The sequence below is a fragment of the Zootermopsis nevadensis genome, unplaced genomic scaffold, assembly GCF_977971745.1.
Source record: "Zootermopsis nevadensis isolate Lab colony 2312 unplaced genomic scaffold, Znev_1.0 Znev_ptg000017l, whole genome shotgun sequence".
Classification (NCBI taxonomy): domain Eukaryota; kingdom Metazoa; phylum Arthropoda; class Insecta; order Blattodea; family Termopsidae; genus Zootermopsis; species Zootermopsis nevadensis.
The window spans coordinates 4096470-4120234 of NW_028259149.1; the positions used below are offsets into that span (position 1 = coordinate 4096470).

Here is a 23765-nt window from a genome sequence, read left to right on the forward strand (position 1 = left end):
TTCTTGCTATCACTTCCAGCACAACTTGGAAAATCAGGACCAGACCTCTGATATTATATAGCAACCACTTCAAGCCCAGACATGTGTCATGTGAACTGAAAAAACAACATAGACGTTACAGATTTACACTGATAACAAATAGTAAACTCATGGTTAGAAACCAGGATACTGACTTCTATGCACATAACAGAATGAGCTCAATTTACAGACCAATAAAATACACTGATCACTTTGCCTTGGGCACAAAATATAAAAACACGAAAACATTTTGAAGACTTGTTTATTTGATAACAGTACAATATATTAAAGAAAAGAGGAAACCATCAGAAACAAAGTTTGTTATTTTTAAATTTTTCACACTTCAAAACATAAACCATTCTACTGCAACTAGTCGCTTTGGTTCACAGCAGTTCATCCGGTGTCCTTCCGGTACCGTTACATAACCTCACTTTCTATTCATCCGCGGATCCTAACCTGTTGGTGCAAAGTCCACAACGAACAAAACAAAATATGACAGTACGAAATACATACGCAATCACTGACATGAGCTCAATTTTTCTTGTACAAGTTAAATCACAGATAAAGTCTAGATCTGAAGAGGAGATATCAAATGCACATCACAACAGAGCTGTAAGAGCGTAACCTGTCGGTATAAACGAAACCTACATACAACAGGAAACGCGCGCAAATGGCGCCGACGTAGTAAATCCCTCCAAACTAAACAAAAGATTTGGTCCAAGTAGCCGGCCATTCAATTCCACGCACTGCTTCCCCATGCGACCAATATCAAGACCCTAATTTATTAGGGACTTTAACCATGTTGACATACATGTCTGATTTCTAGAGTGAATTATTTAATTTAATATTTCTTGAAGTAAAAAATATTACTTAATGATAGTTCTGAATTAGAATATTTAGTTTTATTCGTTATATTTCGGGGTTAATGTTCACGTATACAAATGTCCGTTCTAACCAATAGGAAATGTGTTCCAGGGGGGTCGGCGTATTGATGTCATAAAGCGCACGCTCTAGACAAGATAGATATTACTTTCTTGAAGAACGAAATATTTTGAATTTAAAGTCATTGGTTATGAATCGTATATGTGTACCATAAACAATCTGCCAATTCATATGGCATTTAATTATGTGATGATATTATAACTTTTAAATGAAAACTTGTATTTGTGAAATGTATGTAATGTGTTTGAGTAGTGATACAGGCCTTGGCCGGTCGTTCCTTGTGGTAGATCGTTTGTTCGAGGGTTCCGTAAGCATTTACGTCGTATTCCGCCATTGTTTGGGAACATTTTTCAACAGAATGATTGGAATGTCGGATTTTTATAGCTGTGTATGAAATGAAATGGTTACCGGGTAAGCCTGTGGTGTTTCACGTTGTCGTGTAACGTTTGATGGATTTTCATGATTACGCATCAGGCTAAGGTCTATTGTGATATTTTGTCCTCCCGTTTGCGGTGTCGCCACATACGTATCATAGGCTCGGGCTTTGTCACGTGGGTGTTGGTGTTTGCGGGTGCTGAGGGAGGGGGAAGCACGATGGGGGTGCCGCATAATTATGGTGTAAACTGTGCTTATATGTTGAAATCGAATGAGAATTACATGTAGTAATTAAACATGGATTGTAATTCAGTGTTAACGCTGAGGCCACGCTATTTTGTTTGCAGGAAATGCGTATTGGCACCTTTGCTTTATCTTTGGAGTGAAATACGAAATTGGAAAGAATGGAACCTGCTGGAGATTGAAGAGATACGGGGTATTAATTATGTACTCATGAGCTACGTTTTATTTCTTACGTACATCAACAATTTAGTACAAGATAAAGTGCATGGCAGTGGTTGGGCAGAGTGATATTTTTCACTGCAGTATCGAACCGAATTGCTAATCATAATACTGCAGTGAAAGACGAGGGAAAGGTTTTTGAAGTGTGATTTGTGTGTTTGATTATGTTTGTTATTTTAAGATGCCGAAATTCAGTGAAAACAAAACTGGCGCACTTTACATTTAATACCCATTCCTGAATATGATATCAAAGATTTTGTTTGTTATGCTGCTGTTGAAATAAACCCATGGATGAATGGGATTGAGATTTGCCTCGTTGAGGCATCCCAATGTGGTTGTCATGGCACCAGCTTTGACAGAAGCTGGTCAGTCTCAGAACTTCAAATTACCTGCATCTTCACATTCCTTGCCAGCATCTCCAGTAGGTGTTTCTTTAAGTGGATTAAATAACATTTCACAGTTGCTGTCTAATGGGCATTTGTTATGTAAAGATGGGCACATTAGTTTTGTAACAAAATTAAGTGGACATAAAAAACTGGAACGGCAGTTGAATCTTATTGCAAAGGATTTAATCAAGGAAATCCAAACGGAATCAGGTACCTTTGCATGTGACAATTTGACTACCCTAGCTATAGCATCTGCAAGGCGAAGTGAGATTTTGCAGTCTGCAGGTGGTAAATCAGGAGCCTCCAAAAGTGCTTCTGTCAAGGAAGGTGGATTTATGATGAATAATTGTGACCCATCTATGGGGGACCAGGAAGATAACATGGGTTTACAGAAATCAAATGCACCAGTGCCATCTGGAAATTTGTTGAAGGAGAAAAGCCTTTCTAGTGATATGGATCAACTTTTCAAGAATTTGGGTGCAGCAATTTCCAGTAGTGACTTGGGTGGTAGTGGAGATCTGGGACAGAATGTGGAAGAGCTGCTTCAGGTTATAAAAAGCATGGAATCTAATGCTACAGAACCAGATGTCCCATTACATGGGGAATCTGTGAGCATAGATCCTAGTGAAGGCGGTGAACCAGAAGGTATGTTTACAATATCAGACGGTACTGATATTGCTAGTGGATTATCAACATTCGAACGGGAACTGTTAAATGATGTTGACATGATGAACATGTGTGTTGATGTCAATCTCAGTGAAAATCCTCTGGTAATAGAAAACAAGGAGGCTCTTACAAAGGAGCGAATAGAGGAAGCACACAAGAAGCAGTTTGAGATGGAACGTAAGTGTGAGCGGCTTCTGAGAAGACTGAGGAAGCTACAGGCTAGGACGATGGGGAAACACATTAGTGAAGAAGTGACAGGATTGTTGGAAAATGCTCATAGGATGTTGAAGCAAAGTGCATCTCAAAAAGAACAACAAACTGTTTGTCTGGGGTCAAATGTTGGTGCTGTTGGTGTTACTGTGCAAAGTGAAGAAGCAAGTGTTACAAACACTGAAGTTTCTCGGAAGGAGAAGAAAGTGAAAGGTATTTCTACGTATGCGATGGCCAATCTTTTTAGGCGATTGGATATGTTATCACAGCAGCAGGCAGCTGTGTCTACACGACACCAGTCGTTACAGAGGTACTTTGGATCTGGTTCTGCAGATCATGCTCCACTAGCAGCTTCCAGTAATGGACCTCGTGTTCTGCCAAAGTTTACTGCAGATGTCAAGAGTGAACTGGAGAAGGTCGCTGGTCAACTTCACACTCAACTCAAAATGGTAGAAGATTGTGTCGACTCTGATGCAACTGCTAGCAGTTCTGGAGGAGAGAGTTGTGATGAGATGCAGTCATTCAACAACCACCACCAATTGCATGTGAGCATGTAAGTTGAAATAATATCTTGTAACTTCCATACTGTATGTTAGAAGTAATGTAGCACTATTTGTGCAAGTAGAGGGTGTTTCGTCTCGTACATGTGTCTGCTGTTTTGGCAGTATGTTTTCATTCAGTTAGCATTTATGCTTTTCATATTGTCAGTTGTTATCGCTACGTACTGGATGTATTTAACAATATCCTTGTCTTACAACAATCTTTTACTATTTTTGTACTAGCCGTATGTATTAGACAATATGTGCTCAACCTGCTAGAGGTCGTGCGAGTAGTGGTTGCCTGGCATCTCGTTTTTACTTAACTAGCCAGAATGAGTTTAGGGATAAATTTCATGATTTTCCAGTGTCAAATAAGTTGACAGTATCTCGTCTGATGAACTGTTTCCATGACACAGTAAGCTTTGAAGGACATAAACAATTCTGTTACATCAAACATGAGGAAACAAGCGAATACATGCGTTTCTGAACATGGTGGACATTTCAAATACTTAATATAACATCGTTTTCTTCTCATTTAAAAGTAATTTAGTTTTTGATGACTAGAACAAGTGTCTGGAATGAGTTGTGTGACTTTTCAGATTCCTTGTTTTTTATCAGTATTTAATGTGTTTTAAAACATTTTATCATCTTCTCAAAGGAAGTGAATACAAGTGGAAGAGTGTTTTATGATTCGCTTACCTACATTAGCCTACACATACAAGGAAGCAGAGAGCAGTGCGTTTATTAACAGGTGATTTAAAACAGCATTCGATCGAAAGTGCCGTGAGGGTTATATCCCACCATTAGAGATATTGTATTGGACTGCCGAAAATATGTGATACTTCATCTTGAACAGAGTACATCGGATAATTCTTGACCCTTCAGGCCAGTATTTAAATATACACTGATCTAACACTTAGGCAGTGTTCCTCCAAAACTGCATTATGGATAAAATATGTAAAGCAACGTGTCACTGGTCTTATTCGACTGATTCAATGAAAATACGTTACAGGGGCAGGCAGTGTTTAGTAGATGGTATTATTGTTTTTAATTGGAAATGTAAAGAAGATTTTGAGCAAGGAAACCCAAATGCACTGCCTTTGGTTGTGTGTCCTTGTCCGAGAGTTTGGTTATCTTGCCGTTTTAACAGCAGAGGACATTCAGGTTTTCTTATCGCAGATCTTTCCTGTGTTGTAATCCTATAGTATGTGTGAAGGTGAAGTAATGTCGGGCCGCGATGAAGAATATTAACACGTGCCTGCATTTTTGCTCTTGTGGTTCGTGAAATGCATTGGTTTTGTTACACTCTTCAGATATTTTACGTTGCATCTTGTCTTGAATCTTGTATAATGTAAAGGGCATTGACTCAGGTTAGACTTCTCGTACACTAGACTCTCTCCTGAGATCGTCTCTGCAAAGAGTTGTGTGTGTGGCCACCGAGAACCAAAGTGATAGAGCATACATCATCTGTAACTAATGAAATATGCAAGAAACAAACAAAGAGCATCTGTATGAATCTAAAGACTTCATTTCCTATTTGGCACAGAATATGCTGATACCCTTTGTATTTCCACTGATATTGATGGATTATCAAAATAACCATTGATCTAAACTCAGCGAAAACATATTTAGAGAGTGAAACGTAATTATGTGTATTACGTTCCCAAAATATCTTCCATCTTAAAACCCAGATGGGACAGACTCAATAAAAATGAAGATGGCTGTGTAAGACTTGAGGTTCTCATAGCGGTGAGTATAAACCCAGCACCTCACACCCTATTGGCATATTCATCGCCCTGATGACGGAGGCAGTATGACCTCTGAAACGTTGGTTAACATCGACTAGACTACACAGCGCAATAACCCAGAAGACGGATATCTTCATGAAGATGGCTGTCTTCTGAGTTGTAGTATCGTGTAGTCTGGTAGAAGTTTACTGACCCATCACCCTGATGATGGAGTCAGGAAGGACCTCTGAAATGCTGGTAAACTTTTTTACCAGAGTAAATGGTCCTGCGACCCAGAAGACGGCCATCTTCGTACTAACGAAAACCTAAAATTTTACTGAATAAGAATGGTATTGTAGATTTGTGGTACATTAAGTTGATATTTGTGGTATCAGTATGAAATTTTTATTTTTCGTGAAGAGCGGGACCCCAAATATATTCCAGTCAGTTATTTCCTTTGTCTTTTCGCCACAGTATTTTTATGCAGTCAAGCTGTCTGAATGCAACAACCTCATGGTTTTCCCTGGTATGTAGTGCCCTCTCATTCCTTGTAGCACTTGGCAGACATTTTATTCTTGGCATTACGGTCCTGTTTGGTGTTCGCCAAGTTTTAGGAGTTGGAGTAGCAGTTCATACACAGTGTGAAACTACTTAGTGTAATTGATGTTGCATGTAGATGGTTCCAGCTGATCTGTTGAAGTAATGCTCGATATTCTGAAATATTGTTCAGCAGCGTCGTACCCTGTTTACAAAATCAGTTCTTAAGTATTTTATTGCCGGGCACACCAACTGTATGTCCCACCTAGCTTTGTAATCAGTGGGTACCATACACGTGTATGGCATGATGCTTAATGAAGCCCTGGGGACAGCTTTGCCTTACCTTCTTGCACTTACAGAGAACAGTGTTTCTCAAGCAATGGTTTGTCTTAATTGGCGAAGTGTTGTAATTTCTTTTGAGGTGTATGTTGATCAGATTCCCATGCAGTGAATGTGTGTGTATGTGGTCAAAAGAAACCTTTAATTTGTAATAGTTTCGGTCTTAAGTTCAAGGATATCTGTTGCCTTCGCAAAAGTTTAATACAATAAGATTTTTTTTAACCAAGATGGAGCAGCACGTCTAATGTGTCATTAAGATTTACATCTGTTGGGGCAGATGTATCTTGGTCGCGGTACAATACGCAGTACTGAGTCAGAATTTCGCTACTGAGTGTAACGTAAAGATGCGTTGTAGTGAAAGAAATGGTGTTGAAAAGCCCATTTTCTTTTCCGAATGACTGGCGTCGTCATAGTTTCTTTGAATTTTCTTAAACAGATGCTCAGAATGCCTGTTTTGGAAGTTGCTTTTGCGGAAGACGTTTGGTAGACGTTGGTCGAGATTGATTAGCGAGGCCACTTTAAAAAATGCATTTTACGTGATTTAAGTTATTATAATTTGAAAAAAAAATTCCCTTTAACGAACTGACTCGGTTGATTGATGCAAGTCTTCACTTTTGCAGCTGTAGTTATTGCGTTAACGACGTATTTGAATAGTGATAATGTGGCGGAACGGTACGCAGTCAGTCTGCCGACAACAGAAGCGTTTTACGTAAGGAATTTAAAAATTTTCATGAGATAGTATAGTTGCGTCATATTGTGATATTAATTAAAATAATTATTATATTTGTTTACCGTCAAATCACAATAAAATAGTAAATCGAATGCTCGATATGGAACATAAGATGATATTTTAATCATTTTAATTATCTTATCTTACTATTTTATTGTGATTTGACGGTAAACAAATATAATAATTATTTTAAAAATTTTCATTTACTCTTCACAAGCTTTTATCGAAAACTTAGCCAACTCCTTCTCGATTGTTGTGTTGCTCGCATTGAAAAGTGCATGTTTTAGATCAAACACGACAACAATAAAAGGAGAAAAGGTAATTCCGTTTAATGCATCTGCGTGTACGAAGGACATGAGCCCTTGGGCCGTCGCCTGCCCCCACTACTCGCAGTGGCGCCTGACCTTTTATTTAGTAAATAGTATTTTGCTTAATATTTAATGTGATTCGCTGAGTATATTCTGTAGTAGAATAAAAGAAAAGTTTACGTAGTACATATTTCCGCTTTAACCAGTGGCGGGTCATTGGCCTTAAAAGAGGGGTAATTGTTGCAATACGCAGTGTACAGTTGTTTGAAAACTTCAGTCTGTAACCGATAAAAACACATTGTTGATAGCTCGGTGGTTGGCCGTTTTAGTTTAGGGGGATTCTAGACCTGAGTCTATGTTATTAATGAAGCAAGTAGGGAATTGTTGGACTTATTCCTTATCAAATTGCGAATCGGAGATGCGTGGAAACACAAATCGTCTTTGGTATCAGCGCATGCGCGAAAAGTTAAAATTTACAAAACGATGATATATCTCTTGGTTTGTATCATTGTGAAAGTTGGCCTCTCACGTTGAGAGAAGAACACAGATTGAGGGCATCGAGAATAATTGGACCAAAGAGGGATAAGGCTAGAAAAAAATTGGTTAGCCCTTTAAAGGCTGGCGGTAATTATATGTACCATCAGCTTGAACAATCAGTAACACTTCGTCTTGTATATATGGATTTTGTATGATTATCGTTGTAAACAGCGATTAATTCTTCAAAGGCATTTACAAATTGTTTGTAATGGTGAAGATTTGTTTTCTTTGCGGTACGCACTGAATTATTAAATGCTATTTAGACGAACTTCGGTTTTATAAGGTAATGAACGTCATAAATTACTCTCGTTACCATGTATCACAGTAATGATCAAATCAAGGTTGATTACATGTGTGGGGCATGGGGAAAGTGAAAAATGTGTTCACAGTTTTGGTTTCAAATCCTGAAAGGAAGAAAAGGACTACCCTGACGCCGTAGATGGAAGGATGATATTGAAATGGGTTGTGAAGAAATAGAGTGGGGCGATATGGACAGGATTGAGCTGGCTCATGACGGGGACCGATAATGAACGTCGGGTTCCATAAAAGCGGGGAATTGACTACCTGGGCGACTGTCAGGTTCCCAAGAAGGCTTTTCAAATGGTACCTGAAATTGTGGTTTGTTGGTGTGTATACAAACGCACCTTCCCGTCAAAACTAATGGGTTTCGTGGTATTAGATATTTTATTATTTATATACTCGGAGACCAGACATCCTGGCTGATGTTTTCGTGGTTTTCCTCAGTCCTCGAAGCAGATTCCAGAGTAATATCTTAAATTAGGCTGCGACCGCTTCCTTCCACTTCCTTTCCAATTCATTACCCACTGTCATCCGACGCTGTATAGTGCAGATACTGAAAGGCGAAGTTAATCAACTACAAATATATAATTTAAATAAAACTGTTTATAGTTACATAAATTATTCTACCATCTTGTTTATAAGAGAGACTCATGTTGTTATGAATTTCCTAGAATATCCCACAACAGGATGCAAAAAAAATTATTGACGGGACTGTAAGGTTTTTTTCTCTGTATGCTGTTCACTTCCCGACTTGACCACCTGTGTTGCGTCATTTTACGCTGGCTGAGCTGCTTCGGCTGACGTGGCAAGTTTGCAGTATTTGTTCCGCCTGTACCGAACGTTTCCTCTTGGCATCTGCTAAAAATTTTGGCTGGCTTTGGACGTAAAGACTAAATTGTGCACAGTTTTTTTAAGCATCTGTCGTGATTTGAAGGTTACAGTTCCGTTCTGATTGTTGCTGCCCTGTTGCATTTTTGAGTCTGCTGGCTAGAATGTTTGCTTTGTTCCCGAGGTCGATGTTTCTGATTCAGAGAGAGTTTGTTCTAATACCGGCTGGTGAATTCTGTTCTGTTTTGCTACCAGACTGCTTGATGGCATTCGTTATGGAAGGAAACGTCCGGAGGATTGCTCAGTTGTATTTTACATTGTTTGTACAAGCTGCTGTAATGTTTGCAGGTTCGTAATGGCATTGTGGTGTCAGACTGGTTGTTTTGTTTGTAAATGGTTTGTGAGCGGTCTTGACAATGTCTGAAGCAAGTGAGGAAGATTCCGGCAAAGCATTGCGTTGCCGGAATACAGCCAGCCTTTGACGGGTTGAGTCATGTGCTAGTACGGGATTAATCTCGCAGATAGTATTTCTGAGGGTCTGGGCATCGGTTGCATATCAGCTGATTGAGTCTAAATTCTTCGAAATTTAAAAAAAATGACCGCCTTTGTTTCTGTTGTTGGCGCATTGTTAAAAATATATATTAATTTTGATGGAATTAAAATATTTGGTGTATAGGATACTGAGAGGCAATGAACAAGTAGGTTTTTTTATTAATATTTGAGCTGTATGTCAAGAGCCCTGATATGGTCACATGGCAGTCTGTGCTTTGATAAAGCGTTAAAAAACAAATACAAAACGTTGCTTGTTCAACTGGGCACCATTGCATGAAAGTGGCAGTGAAGGCAAAGCTCCACACATTAACCTTGAGCTTATTTTTCTTCGCCAGGCGCTCAGCTGTAAATTTTCCATGTTTGGTTTAGAGATCATTGACAGGTGACCGTCATCTCGACTGGAATTTTCATGGCGTTTCTGTCCAGAAAAATTCTGGTACCGCGAACCTTGGAGCAGACAACTATCACCTCTTAACACACCGTTCATAACAGCGCCGTTTCTCATTAGACGCTGAATTAACTTTGCAGTAGGTGCTCATTAACTACATTGGGCAGAATCCTCTTGAAACGTTGATGGTACACGCAGCTGGTCAAGGAATTTGCCTTGTTTTTAAAGAATTGAAGATTGATTACAGTTTTCACAACACCTGCCGGCCCTTGGACTCTGTCGTGAGGTAGTTCAACCCAATCCATACCTTCACACAATATTCTGTTGATCTGTTCTGGTATCTTTGTACCCGAGCGTCGTGGCCGAGTTGTTTGCACTAATTTGCATGTCTCCTGTACAAATATGTTTCGGGAGCTGCTAACATAACTGAGGTTTCTCACGTTTTTCTTAGTCCCGACAGGCAGATGCCTTAAATTAGGCCACGACTTCCTTCTACAACCTTTAAAGTTCATTATTTATTAATCAGCCAATTATTCGGCGCCGAACTGCTGACAGCGTCGTTAAATTAACCATAAAATAAAATATCCTCCCGTTTGCCACATGGTCTTGTCACGTATCTCTGCCGAAATGTATCCTAGCGTCTTATCCTCCTCGATATAGTCAGTATTGGGCGAAGGGAGAACGTTTTTTAATTCTTTTCAGCAAGGTGTTCTCTGCTAAGTCGTGACTTGTTCGTCGTGTAATTTCCCGCCTTTTCTGTTGTGTTAAAAAGGAAGATGGAGCATGTTTGGATTCCCCCCCTCCCTAGCATGAAAATAATGGCATTAGAATTAGAAAACATAATGAGGACATTTGTTGGCTGTGCCGCCGGAACTAGGGAGCGCGGCAACCGACCCATTGATCTCGTATAGCGGAAAGGTCGTGCCCAACTATCCTGTCAGTTTGTATTAATTCGAAGGAATAATTTTATTGATTTAAGGTCCAAAATAAATGTTTATCGTTGCCGTTATTGTCGTTGTGAGTAAAAGTTAACGGGAATCATTGCCGAAAATTCCAGTCGGCAAACCTTTGTGAAAATCAAATGATTTTGTTGGTCGTTTTTGTGTTTACTGAGGACGCTATGAAATTTGTGTTTGGCAGACCACATTATTTCTTCCCCGAAAGTATGAGATGACGATTTCGGGAGTCAATACTGCACTGGCATCAAGATACGGCAGGTTTCTCTAATTTGAAAACGCGTATTCTGTTAGCAGAGTGCCAAACTTTTGTGTGCATTTGCATACAAAATGCTTTGATCGATGTATTGTAGCAGAAACGCGCATAGGGGTAGGATATATGCGCCTGATTATAGACACGTAGTCCTTTGGTGCACATGGATCCATGACGAAACAAGCAGTGACAGGTTTTTCTGCTGCAGTGAGTCATCCATGTCATGTGCTTCATTTATGTAATGATGGATTCTTTCGTGAGTGACTGTGTTTACGTGGAGGTTCCAAGCTGCTCCGAAAATCAAATCAATGCCACTGGAGGCTACTCCAACCTCGAAATTCCTGATTTTCAAGTCCACAATAAAAACATGGCGGACATGGACTGTTTAGTTATGATCGTCGTTTAATAAAGGATACTGAAATTACGCACAGAACAAATTTTCGAAAACTACGCAACTTTTGTTGGGTAATTTTGGCGGTAGCTTGAAAGCTGTGTTTATCCTTTGATTTCATCGTGATTTTCCATTATCGTTGGCGCGAGGTACTTGAGATTTGGTGTGGTGGTGCATCGTAAACATGCCTACAAATGTTGTACCAGCAGTTGAAACCACGACGATTGTCGGAAATTTGTCAGTTCATTTGCTGCAATATCTGCATATAAATAACTCGTTCCACGAATAAAATGCTTCAACTTAGCGTTAATCTACGACGTGTGTTGATAGTAGTAGTAGTAGTAGTAGTAAGCGAGCATGGTGAATTCGCTAGCAGAACGCGTGTTCATTGTCGAACATCGTCTGCCCTTGTTCGTGAATCACTTACCACAGAGCTAGCTTACCATGACAGTTACCGAATTGGGGAAAAGAGTTCCGATTGGTAGCAAAATTTGTTGTATTTGTTTCTGCCAGGTGCTCATCTAGCGACGAAACAATTGAATAACGGTCGTCCCGATGCACAGTTGCGTCATCTTCACACGGCTGCAAGAATCTGCTGTTGCCATTGGTTTTGTCGCTTTTCTGCGTGAAAGGGTTGCGTTTTAAATCACACGCCCTGTATAAGAGATTGCTTGTGTTGATTAATTTTTTGTAGGTCGATAGAAATGTGAAATCAAGGTTCCAGAAACTTCAAGTCATGGTTCTCCGAAGGTATTCTGCATTCTCAGCAGAAAAAAAATACGAAACAGTAAAGCAGAAAGACCAAAATTGACATATATTTATGACTTTAATGTGATTGGAAACTACGTTTAATGGTTTTGCAGTTTACTCTTTTGCAATAAGACATATAATCCGTGAAACGTATGCAACAGCTGGGAGCGTAATAAATGCCAAGCTTGTAAGAAAACACGTGGCAAACTCTGATATCCCGCAAATGTGGCAACATTTATAATATTTGGGATCGGTGCCAAGTTATCAAATTTGCGTTCGCTAAAAAAAATAGAGAAAATTTTCATTCAATTCGGGTAGTATGTGCTGCCATGTATTTCAGAATGTTTTGTTTTCCTGCCTGCTGTAAAAATCCTTAAAGATAGAAATACGCAGACGACTGTTTGCACGCGTTCTGAAACTTCGTTTGTCACGTAAGTGGAAGAACAAGGATTGAGGATGTTCGAGAACAAGGTGCTTAGGAGAATATTTGGGACTGAGAGGGGAGTTGTCGCGAAATATCGGTAGGATGATCGAATCAGATATGACGTCGTGCATGAATAAGGCAGGAATACGTGAAATTTTGGCTAGCCCTAGGGGAAAAGACAACTCTGAGAACCAGAACGTAGATTGGGAGGTTGTATAGACTTATTTAATCTCTTTCAGAATGAGAACAAATGCCGAGCTCGTGCGAACAGTGATGTACTTAAAGTTTCTATAAAATACCAGGAATTGTTAACTACATGAACGACTCTCGGCTTCCTAAGAAGCTGTCTGCTCCATAGAATCAGTACTTGTGACTTACTCTGAAGTTGATTCGTGTAACTTACCTTGAATCATTTATGAGGTCTGAATCTAAAATATTCTTAATCGCACCGTTCATTCATTATGCCAGTAGCAGATCTAATTAAACTGGAAATTGTCGGCGCATTAGTGTACAAACACAAGGTAAGGGGATATTTAATGTTCGAACGTACGTTTTCTGATAAATTTCGATAAGGAAATCAAGGCAGTTTAAAGCGGTCTCGTGAATTGTACAGCGTCGTGTTTCTCCGTTCTGTCTTTGAAAAATGCTGCTTTGCTTGTGTATGTGTGTGTGACGTCAATATTATATGAGGCCGACAAAGTTCTGCCTAGAGAAAATGTCTAGTTTCTTCCATTTGCATATCTGAAAAGTTTCAGTTGAAAATGGTGCTTGGTTTGGCTCGTCTTGCCTAGTTACAGGCGTGGTTTGAATTTTGCCTTTTTAGGGAATTGTAATTCACAAACGGATTCACGTAACACATTTGTGAGAACACGTTTGTGTCTTTAAATGTTCATAAAGTCGAAGACATGTTTCAGACCAAATCTGGAATTCTCGGACTCCTGTGTTGTGCTGGTGTGGATTCCAAGCAGGTTTCAAATCGGGTCGTAGTCACCGATAAATATGATACATTTATTGAATTGTTTTCTCGCCGTTCCTTTGGCCCTTTGTGATATTCAGTCTATTCGTTGAAACTTTTCCGGGGTAAGCCAATAAGCAGATTACACTTTTCAATAACATTTTGTCACAGCAAATACGAGGGTCGCTCATTAAGTAATGCCCCACATTTTTTTTCTCAGCCAATAATGAAGATAGAAAAGTGTACTTTTACATGCTTGAGATTTGATGTTTCCCGCGTTCGTGTACGGAGTTTCAAATGATTCCAACCGATAGCGGAGCTGTAGTGAACTGTTAAAATGGCGTCTGTGAACGACTCTCGTTACAAGCAACGAGCTGTAATTGAATTCCTTGTTGCTGAAAAAGAAACGGTGGTGAACATTCATAAACGTTTGTGTGCTGTGTATGGAAGCTGTGCAGTCGATAGGAGCACCGTTGGTCGCTGGGCTAAGAGAGTTAAAGCTTCAGGAAGTGAAGAAACCGAGCTCCGTGATCTGCCGCGCTCTGGGCGTCCTGCCACAGCCACCACTCCAGACATGTTGAACCGCGCGGATGCCATTATTCGTGAGGATCGGCGTATCACAACTCGACAATTGGCCCAACAGCTTTCAGTCAGCAATGGAAGTGTGATTGCAATTATCCAGGCTCTCGCATATTCGAAGGTGTGCGCAAGATGGGTTCCACGAAGTCTCACAGCAGACCACAGGATTCAAAGGAAAACGATTTCTTCTGAATTGTTGGAGCGTTTTGATGCTGAGGGAGAGGTCTTTCTGTCCCGGATCATTACAGGTGACGAAACCTGGATACACCACTTTGAGCCAGAGACAAAAAGGCAGTCAATGGAGTGGCATCATCCTCAATCACCGAGAAAGAAGAAATTCAAGACAACTCCCTCCGCCGGAAAAGTCACGATGACTGTCTTTTGGGACAGTGATGGGGTCATTCTTGTGGATGTGATGCCAAGAGGTGCGACCATCAATTCAGACGCGTACATCAGGACCCTGAAAATCCTCAAGAAGCGTTTTCGACGAGTTCGGCCTCACAAGCATCCAGCAGAAATTTTGCTCCTGCACAACAATGCACGCCCTCACACAAGTCTGAGAACCCGGGAAGAAATCACCAAATTGGGTTGGACGGTGCTACCCCATCCACCCTACAGTCCAGATCTGGCACCCTCCGACTTCCATCTCTTTGGGCCACTTAAAGATGCTATCCGCGGAACAAGATTTGAAGATGACGAGAGCGTGATTCAAGCAGTGAGGACATGGCTACGTGCACAGGACAAGAGCTGGTACCGGCAAGGCATGCATGCACTTGTTCCACGCTGGCGTAAAACCGTACAAGTTGATGGGGACTATGTGGAAAAATAGTATGTGTAAAGGAAACATTGATTTATATTGTCACTAAATTTGAGCCATCTTGAATAAATATGTTCTGAGGAAAAAAATGTGGGGCATTACTTAATGAGCGACCCTCGTACATCGCGAGCATTTAATTGATTTCGTTTTCTTTGCTATTTTTATGGATTTATTATCGAAATGTACGAAAATGGGCTTCGTGGAATATCTCGAAAATGGTCCATCTTAATATGCAGTTTATATAAATGGCCTTTGTGACTAAGTTTTCCGCAGTTATAGGTCGTAGGAAATATTTTTTGAGGCCAAAGTACGTAGATCATGGTACTGACCAGTTGCAAGGCCAAAATGATTTTTTTAACTCGGGGATCTTTCAAAAAAAATTTTTTTTTATTTACACGTGCTTGAAACATTTCGTATGGTTTCTGATTATGAAACTTATCATCATTGTAAAGTCAAGAGTGTATTACTTTGCTGTATATAATTCTGATTTCCAACATCTGATTTACACGTAAGCCAGACGTTTCGCTGTCTCAGTAATTTTTTTGTGTGTGTCATATTTGGGGATAAATTTAAACTCTTTGCCATAACAGATTTTGCATGATACCTACAATGTTATAAAGGTTACCATCGGGGCCGACTAGATCTAATTCGCTTGGAAGCCATGTTGTTTTTTTCCGCCACGCGCTTTTTAAGCAACTAACATTCTAATGGTGCTTGCATTTCTGTGACCTCAGCGTCACAAAGGCATTGTCGTTGGTCGCACTGCTGGCATGATTAACCTTACCACACGGAACGCTGAGGGTAAGATAACCGTGTTTTTGCATTTGAAATAATATCGACTGTTGTCATGTCACTATTCGATTTTGTTGTGTCGTTTAGTAGCGTACAAGAACAATCATGCGTACCAACTGTTCGTCGATAAAAGGGTTTCCATTCCGAGTCGTTTATAACAAAATCTAGCAGTGCGTCACAGTTGCTACAGGGTTTGCCAGAAACATGTTTCAGTTCGGTCGAATGTAACAGGTATAGTTGTGTTGGTTTAATGAGTGGCTTCTCGCTAGATGACCGGGGTTCGATTTCTGACTGGGGCAGAGGTTTTCCTCATCGCCGCTATGATCAAACCGGCTGTTGTCCCACCGACCCCCATTGGTTATCAGCTGATCGATCCGTAGATGTAAGGCCGTCCTGGCGTGTACTTCGATCACCTAGCAGTTTTATCTACCCTGTCACTTCCCTCTTAGGTCCGAACAAATACTCTTCTCGTCAGTACCCTGTTCTGAAGGACCCTCAGTCTGTGATATTCGCTTAATGTGAGTGGCCACGTTTCAGGCCCACACAAAACAGATAAAATTGTAGTTGCTTTGTGTTTTAGATGGCAAACGCGGAGACCGAAGATCCTAATCTGCATGATACCAAGCGTTCCCCGAGTTTAATCTTTTGTTAATTTCTTCCGGAATCCAGTCATGATTTTACTGTCCCCAGATGCGAATAATAAATTTTCGGTCTTCACACGCCTTTCCGAAAATCTGTGCGTCTAGTTGGGTCCCGTCTCAGTTTCGTGTTACGATGGCATCCAGTTTATAAACAACTGCATTTCCCCGCCCCCCATGATTCCACAGTTTCCAATTTTATTAAACCGATTTAATGCAACTGGTTTCCCCAGCTTGTGGCCCGTCTAAATGTTCAAGATCCGGGTACAAGCGCATACACAACTTAGGCTTTTTCCGGTGTTCAATTGAGTTTTCAGTCTGCTATGAACAAATTTTTTGTTCGTATGCGTCGCGGAATTTCTGCAGCTGATGATATGCGTTATTCTGACGTTTCAGTTGATTTGTTGGTTTCATAGAACAGCTGATTTGTGGTAGTGGGTACGCAGCTATCCGCTTTAACAGCTCAGTGCGTTGCGTGTAATTTGTATGTCGGGACATTAATGAAATGCCTGAATTTTTTTGTAATTTTTTATAACTAATTTTGTCAGAGCAGGCGGCCTGTTGTGAGTAAATCGAAAACTTCCACGTACATTTGATAAATATTCGGGCTCGCGTGATATTTTTCGGTGTCGTCTGATTACCGCAGAATTCAAGGTTTTGGCGATTATTTTCTCGCGGTTTTTTTCCAAGGCACATCGTTTTTAGTTGAAATTTGAAATTATATTTTGACGTTGCAAGGTGTGCCCTTAAATGGGCTTACGTTTGAGCCACGCCAAGAGCAACTGAGGAAAAGACGCTGATTTCGGTAAGTACACAAATTTACACCTCACATTCTGAAGTCCGTTATGATTTGCTTTATCCGATGTATTGTTCGGTGTAGTTTTTATTTTACAACCTTACGTAAGATATGCGATGTTGTCGCATTTAAGTTTCTTCACACGAATGGAGTTCGGTCCGTCTACCGACACTGATTTTAGGATAGTGGTCCGGGTATTTTCATATATGCCTGCTCGATTATCCTGTCACCAGTAACAACCCCGTTCAGATCCATCGGAAATCCGGGTCTTGAGCAGTTCTATCCCGACCCGTGTTAAATTAAAAATGTCCGGGCGGTAGATCATGTACCCATTACGTGGACAAATGAAATCTATTTTTATTTTGCGCAACTTTCATAGGAACCAAGTCATGTAGCCCGTATGATTAAATTCATGTTTCCAGAGTGGCTTCTCCTTTAACCACGTATTTGTTTTCAGAGACGTATTTGAAGTGTTGGAAATGCGCTATTTTTGAGGTCAGTGGTAAGCATATTTTCCATCGTTTATTCTGTTGAGTAATGACGTAATTTCAGCTCCAGAAACTCTGAAGCTTAAGGCGTCGTGCGTGGTTCTGAAGAAGAGTCCTTGAAAAGGTAGCTGCATAGTTGCTCTGGAAATTCCGCACTTTTGTGGAACTTGTAGGCCCTCTGCTCTGAGCCAGATCATTCCAGCCCACAAATCCCACCGTTTCCTGGAGACTTTTTTATCTTGTTTTCCCATTAGGCTGACATTTGTAGTTGTTCCGCCATTCTTATTGATTTTATAGCCCTAATAATCATCTATATCGTGTTACACTTCGTACTATATCAGGGTATGTTCAGCATAAGTTCTCGACCACTACGTCTGATTTGTTACGAGTGTGCCGTTGATTTCAACAGGTATGCCCCGATCATATGCAGATTACGGAAGTCTCACGCCGAATCAGTGGTGTACACTCGCTTTTGGGTTTCGTAATTGCCACTCGATCACTATCATGACCCACTTCAGTGGTTTGTGAGGTTCCTCCGAAATGTTCACGTCCACGCGGTTTTACTACCGAGAAGACGAACATCAGCTCTCATTATATAAGATTGGAGTTTCGAGTGTGCAAGGGGCGTGACCCACCTCCCTCTCCAGAGCTCCGTAAGCCTCGTGCATGCTGGCTACCCCAGTCAGTTCCTCTCACAGGAGGCCAGAGCGTTGTTGCCTCCGCAGAGGTGCGCATGTTCGTCTCTCTGCGCTGTTGACGGTGTTTTGCGCCGTGCAGTTTGAAATCGATAACGTACTCCCAACGCCCCGACCGGCCCAAGCAACCGAACCCAGCCCAGAACCGACCCGCCACGTCGCGACGCACCGCGTTTTCGATTTCTCTATTTCTTTCACTGCAACGTCATTTAGTCGATTTTTCACGTCATGGATGGCCACGTGATATCGGGGTTTCACAGCTTCGAAGTTCGTGTTCTGGGCCGTGACATCGTGTTGACTTGTAGATAACAGCTTATGAGTAATATGCTACTTCCATCTTCAGGGCCTAGAGAACCTCAGTCTCGTCAAATTCGTCCGCTTCACATATTTTTTTCCTTTGACCTGTTTCACAATTTGTGCTTTACTGGTTGCGTTGCGGAGGTTTGTCGCATTGAGCTGTGTTTTTCCATAATCGTCGTCAGACAGTCCGCTAAAGTAGCAATTTGACGTCAGCCCAGAATAATGTTCCGCTCTGGGACGTTTTCCAGAAAGCCCAAATATTATTTATATCCTTTCTGTACAAGAAGGAAGCCCACTAAGAGCATGACAACTTTTGATGATCTGTGCTCTCTATTTGAGGTTATGACCTGTGAAGATTTTTCATATAAATTATGTTGTAGTTAATCTCGACGTTGAGTAATTTTAACAGAGAGCGAAGTGTCAAGAAGACAAGATGTTTCACTGTAGTTCTAGCAGTAAAATGTGTCATGTACGCACTTGTTTGGAGTTAGATTTATGTTATAACCTATTACGATGCTGTTTAATTATAATTTACTCTCATTTACGTAGGCAATAAATAACCTTCTGTTCAGTGACAGATGTGTATTGATTATTCTCAGTCTTAAACGATGGTTCGAAACATGGGATGGACCATGTATCGACCTATCGTTTTTAAGACTGTAGGTCAGTTAGTCTTGTACACCAAGGCTGCATTTCGCGTTTTCCCTCTGTTGCAGTGTTGGATATTGGTGACTAACGGGAAGTTTGTTCTGAGCGTTTACAACTTTGTTACTTTTCGACAAAGCTTCTCAATACATTTAGTCTTGCGGTCGACAAGTTTTCGTATGAAGGCCGATCATAGCTACAGCATGCTACAACGTGACATAATGGATTTTCAAATTCAGTGCAACCAAGGCCAAGGGGGGATACAGCTCCGTCATTAAACAAAAAAAAAACTTCCTTGGTTGATTATGGAGCCAGCCATACACCGCTTCCTTCTCTTCGTTATTATCTGCAAATCGGCTACCTCTGGAAGTCTCCTTTAAGGGCCCAAACAGATAAGTCAGATATCGTAGGGTGTTCTGCCCCCGCGACAAAACCATCCCTCATTCTGCGATCGAAACCAACGAAAACGTGAAGGGAAGAGCAGCTTGGAAGACCTAGATGTTGATGGGAGGAAAATCTAGAAGACTGAGGGTGTGGGAAGCTGTGGTAGAGAGCACTTGGTGAACGCCCCTAACACTAAAACTTGAACGACGACTCCCGGAACGAGGCGTCAGCGAGTGTTTGAAGCTGATTGGTTCATGACGTGACAGCGAATTCGCGGAAGTGTCCGAAACTCCGCCGCCATCGTTCGTGTCGCTCATTTTAGTTCTGGACTTACCCTCCTCAGTGCTCGTTTTGGTATCTGGGGGAACGAAGCGACGCAAACGTGCATGTTGTCCTCTGCCGTTGATCAAGGGAGTGCATTGAACCGCTTTAACCTCATGTTCCAAAGCCACTGTAAACGATAGCGTTCTGTTTTGTAGCCTTCTTTTCTCTGTGGTTACTGACGTTAAGTTATGATGGCCCTTGGTTTCGTAGTACCATTCAGGAGAGGGGTGTGTGAGTTACTGATAAAGGTATCGGGGCACGATTCCCGGAAGAGTCCAGTGTTTCTTGGTCACCACGCTCAGCTGCCGCGTCGCAGAGATCCACGAAACTAAATTTTAAGTTGGTCGTGGGGTGTCTCAGCCGGGGGTAAAGCTGCCACGGACGCGAAACTGAAAGTATAGGAACATTACCTTTTTTTTTTGACTTGTTCTCCAAATGTTTTGTGGACTAGCCGCATTGACCCTGATATTCCGTTTATTGCTGGTACAAATCTTGTAGAGTGACAGTAGAGGTTTTATCTTCTTCCTGCCACTAAGTGTTTAATCCCGCGGATTTTAACGTGAAGTATGTGTGGAATCATGTATTTAAGTAGTCTATCGCAGTGGTATTCAACCTGGGGTACGCGTACCCCGGGGATACGCGAAGACATTTTAGGGATACGTGAAATTTAAAAAAATTATTATTTTATGATAAACACTGAATAATCAGTAATGTAATTTATTTTAGATGTAGATTATATACTATGTATAACTTGAATTATACACCAACAACTTTGGGGGTACAAAGTTGAAGAGAAATTATATCTGGGGGTACGCGAACTAGAAGGTTGAATACCACTGGTCTATCGTAACGTAGAAGTATGTTGCAAACCTAGCTGTTAACACAACGTGTATTGTTAATATGTTTTTTCCTTTGTGTTTAGTTCGTCGCTTGCCATGTCGAAATGGTTTCGTGCAAGAACTCTTGAAGTCCAGTGGTCAGTATATGTACCACCAGCTGTAATATTAAACAACTGTGTTTTTCCATATGATTCTCGGAATGAACGGCGATAATTTCCTTAAACGTCATTAACCATTTGATCTTCTTAATGGAAGAGTGTTTTCTTTGCCTTCCGGAGTATGAGAATTATTTGGATGAACTTTGGGTTTCAGACTGATATAGACAAACCAAACGTCTTTTGCGCGTTGTGTGGAGGTCTGGCACGGTCGACAAGTAGGCTTTATGCTCTCGTGAACGTACAGAAGGACATCTGTCCACGGAAGTACAGTCACGAAACTTAACGTAAGTCCCTTCAAGCGTGACGGCTCTAGGGTTCTGTCGCCTATCTAGACCCCCCCCCCCCCCAACGTGAGATCTTCAAGCAGTCTGATATGATACAATCGACGTATGCCATGAATCGTGGGTTTGGTTCTCTTCAACGTTTATAAACCGAAAACAGCTCATTGTTATGGTGGACCAACAGTAAATTGTGTATATTCTTTTTGGTTTTTGTATGATTTTGTTCTGTTTATACGGACGTCTCAGCGAGCTCCATAACAAAGAGTCAATACGTAGAAGCTAGTTGTCGTTCTGCTATAGTCAAGAAATTCCTTGTCTTTTGTGGGATCTGGAGGGTTTATTACCGTGTTCATAACAGCCTTCCAGTGGTCCCTGTCCTCCTTCGCATTTCTGTTGAGTCTTTTGGAAACCGGTTCACGCTTTCTGTATCTTGACACAAGTATCGCAAGGTTTACTTCAGTTTAAGATCAACTTATTTACGTGCTATAATTAATTCGTCTTATAAATCAGTTGAGAAATGAAGGGCTTTTCACTAGCCGAAGTTACGTACATGTCCTTCCAGTCCTTTGTTGACTGAACTCCTGCGTTTGAGGATTGGTGTGTAAGTGTGCGCTATCGAAAGCGTTGCGGAAACTCTGGCATCTATCTGTTGACCGTTCGATTTAAAATGTTTCTTGTACGTAGATAGCGCTTTCTTTTCATGTCGGCCCCAAGGTTGTATTCCCCAGTTCCTGTTCTGCGTTCTGTGATAATTGAGGCGTTTCGAAGGTCTAATCATTCCTGGCGTCTGTCTCTGAATAAGGGCGGTATCGCACTAGGATGCCAACGGGAGGCCATGGCGCAGCTGCCAGCATCTCGGCCAAACTCAATGCATTAATTTAGTAGTCATATATCGCACCTGGCATCGCTGCCACGGCCAAGTCCAAATCAAGATCACATGACAGTCTGACCAGTCCATTGACGTCCGTGCGTGAATGTGATTTTGTGTATTTCTGTTTCTTCCAAACATGGATAATTTCGACACCGAAAGATTGATAATTGAAGTTCAGTTCCGACCATCACTATGGGATTCATCTGCTATTGAATACGCAAACCGGGACTTGAAAAAAAGAAACTGGGAAGAACTTGTGGAAATATTTGGAGGAGATTTATTTACAGTAGAAAAGAAAGAATTAGCTAAGAAGTATTTCTATGGCTTTATTTGTGGGGCCGCTTTCCAATATGGCAACTTGATTTATAAGATATATAATAAAATACAGGTCAATACACAAAACTTTATTTGGATGTTAAAATTTAAATGTTAAAATTTAAAATTTTAAATTTGCGCCATTCATCACTATAAGGATGTTACATTAGAGCGCTTTCATTCATTTCACATGTTTCGATGTAATACATCATCTTCAGGTGTTGTTTTTTAAACAATGTAACATCCTTATAGTGATGAATGGCGCAAATTTAAAATTTAAAATTTTAACATTTAAATTTTAAATTTTAACATCCAAATAAAGTTTTGTGTATTGACCTGTATTTTATTATATATTTTAATCAAAAACACAAACATGACGCATGTAAACCTTAAATTGATTTATAAGGTTTTTTTGTTTAGCAATCTATATATCTATATATCACAAATACCGTGAATTAAGAAGAAACCTGCTTTTATAATGTTTTATTAAATAAAGTTTGTTCGTGTAATATTACATGTGATTTGAAAGAACTGAAATATTTCAAATTCAATAATGGTATTGACGTGCAAAGTGTGTGTATGGAGAATTTTTTTTTTACTCATTTCTTTGTTACAGAATTGAAATTCACTCCAGGTATGTAGTTTTGATAAAGGTAAATCTCATTTTCTCAAAAGTGATAAGAGTGGACATTTCTCCTTGCTAATAGCCCTTCATTTCGTGATCTCATAATGTTGATCCATCTGTTCGCTCGACTGGCGTCGAAAGCTGGCAGCTTGTCTGGCGTCTTTTTCTGGCAGCTGGACGCCATGGCATCGCTGTTGGTGTCGCTGCCATGGCATCCTAGTGCGATACCACCCTAAGGCTCCAAAACATAGAGTCCAGCGTTCGAATGGAACTTTGCGTCCTGAAGAAGGTAGAGCGTAGTGCAAAATGTCGTTTAGTGTCGTCGTTTTTGCAGTGGTGGGCGGTGCCTGCCTTCGTGATAGCAAGGTCCGGTGTTTTCCCGTCAATTGATGTCGTTCATGTTTCCCGTTTGTTCAGTTCTTATCATAATCGGAGACTTGGTCTCAAAAGACACTTGACTAGTTGCTTGTCAGCTGATGTACATTTTCAGGGTAGGGTTGAAGGCGATGCTGGCATACTCGCGTTTGCCTTGTGCCGGGGATGTTCATTTTCAATATTATTTGATTTATGTGTTTTTAAGTCCTTCGATTCCAAGGTAATTTGTTGGCGCAAGGTCGTTTGATCGTGGAACATTTAAGGAGACTA

At 40.8% G+C, this 23765-nt stretch overlaps 1 protein-coding gene across 2 annotated transcripts in view; it reads left to right on the forward strand.

Moving 5' to 3' along the window:
• Positions 1-1202: 1202 nt before the first annotated feature.
• The window catches only part of nsl1 (non-specific lethal 1), a 34542-nt gene continuing 11979 nt past the window's right edge, over positions 1203-23765 (forward strand). The window contains exons 1-2 of one of the 2 annotated variants that reach the window (XM_022081540.2): positions 1203-1371; positions 1683-3612. In XM_022081540.2, the coding sequence (XP_021937232.1) occupies positions 2093-3612 (1520 nt within the window). In that variant the 5' untranslated portion in view covers positions 1203-1371; positions 1683-2092. The remainder of the gene's footprint in view (positions 1372-1682; positions 3613-23765) is intronic. The other variant, XM_022081541.2, reaches the window with a different exon arrangement.